General features: G+C 43.4%; 1 protein-coding gene across 1 annotated transcript in view; it reads right to left on the bottom strand.

Moving 5' to 3' along the window:
- Positions 1–886: 886 nt before the first annotated feature.
- Positions 887–1,362, bottom strand: part of LY89DRAFT_436813 (HET-domain-containing protein) — a 4,487-nt gene continuing 4,011 nt past the window's right edge. Inside the window, exons 3-4 of the mRNA XM_018207518.1 lie at positions 1,131–1,362; positions 887–1,068 (exon numbers count right to left, since the gene is read on the bottom strand). Coding sequence (XP_018060519.1) covers positions 1,059–1,068; positions 1,131–1,362 — 242 coding nt within the window. The 3' untranslated portion in view covers positions 887–1,058. The remainder of the gene's footprint in view (positions 1,069–1,130) is intronic.

The raw sequence follows: 1,362 nt of genomic DNA, 5'->3' as shown, positions 1-1,362 counted from the left end.
TACGTAACGAGAAACCACCCGTGCCGAGAAATTTTGTGTATACTTCACCTTCAAATCGAAGAAAAACCGAACACAAGACGCGACCCCTATATTTTTTGTACCAGCTATGTTCTATAGTCAATTCTAAACACATTAAGACTTTTCACTAGGGAGAAGAATTATACAAGTTTTTCTTAGCTTGATTTTTAGCATACTTTCGCTAGAAGTCTATAATATAGTTCCTTTCCCAAACCTCCACCTTAGTACTTTCCTCAGTTCTACTTTCAATTTAGGGTATCATCTAAGTTACATATATCCAATACTATACCTAAAATCATTTTCAAGCCTTGTGGCGGCTATAGCATGCAGATTTATCTGAACTCGCCACGCAGATCAGTACTTATGCGGCGGTGGCGAACCGTTTTTGGAATAGCGTGCTGAAAGCTACACCTCTGAATGTCTGGGTAATTTCGAAATTGGAAAATCGACACGTGACTCTGATTTACAGCTCCAATTTTCAGGCGGATATCAGCGGAGCCTTTTCTGGCTGACATCCAATTCAAGAGGCACACAGTTCAAGCCTGACAAGCATGTCATCACATTCTTCTCCTGAGGCAAAGAGAATGTATCCAGAAGTGGTACAATCATTATACATTCTACAGACGCTCGCAAAATCAGCTTCGCTTTGTCCCGCTTGAAAATTAAATGAGCACGGATCACTACCGCCAATTTTGGCCGACGCTGCAACGGGCCACGTCCGCATGATGCATGACATCTGGCTACAGTACTAGTCTAGCAGGCTTAGGATCTGGGGAATAGACTAGGGAGGCGATGGACTGTATCGCGTGACTTTTCTATTATTTTTATAACGCTCAAATAGCTAAGGCATTTATTCCTGCGCGTCGCATGACTTATTGATTACGTGGACGATATTGCTAGTTACGAGCATATTCTAGAAGGTTCTAGAAGTAAGTGACAGCTATTAAATTATTATAAACTATTCGGCTCCCCTAGAACCCTCGATGGAAGAGAGGAAAGGAGAAAAAGAGATATATATCATAAGCTTTGTATATCGTTCACTAACAAGTACTACTTTCTATGTCATGAGCTTTTGCCCTTGTTGAACCTGAAGAACTGATAATCCTCCTGACGAATGTCCCAAAGCGATAATTCCTCCCCATGTAGCCTCACAAGTAGGTCTATATCTAGTGGGTAGCAAGAGGAGATTAGTAGTGCCTTCTACTAGCCAGTTTTCAGAGACGTGTAAAGTCACGATCTGCTTGCCGTCTGGGGAGAAGGCGACTGAATTGACCTCATCTGTATGGCCCTCGAGTGCCGGCAGCAGCTGCTGTCCAGTAGCCGCATCCCAGCGCCGGACCGTCC

The sequence above is a fragment of the Mollisia scopiformis genome, assembly GCF_001500285.1.
Source record: "Mollisia scopiformis unplaced genomic scaffold LY89scaffold_52, whole genome shotgun sequence".
Classification (NCBI taxonomy): domain Eukaryota; kingdom Fungi; phylum Ascomycota; class Leotiomycetes; order Helotiales; family Mollisiaceae; genus Mollisia; species Mollisia scopiformis.
Note: the sequence above shows the minus strand (reverse complement) of the source record. Positions and strands in the feature narration are given on the sequence as shown.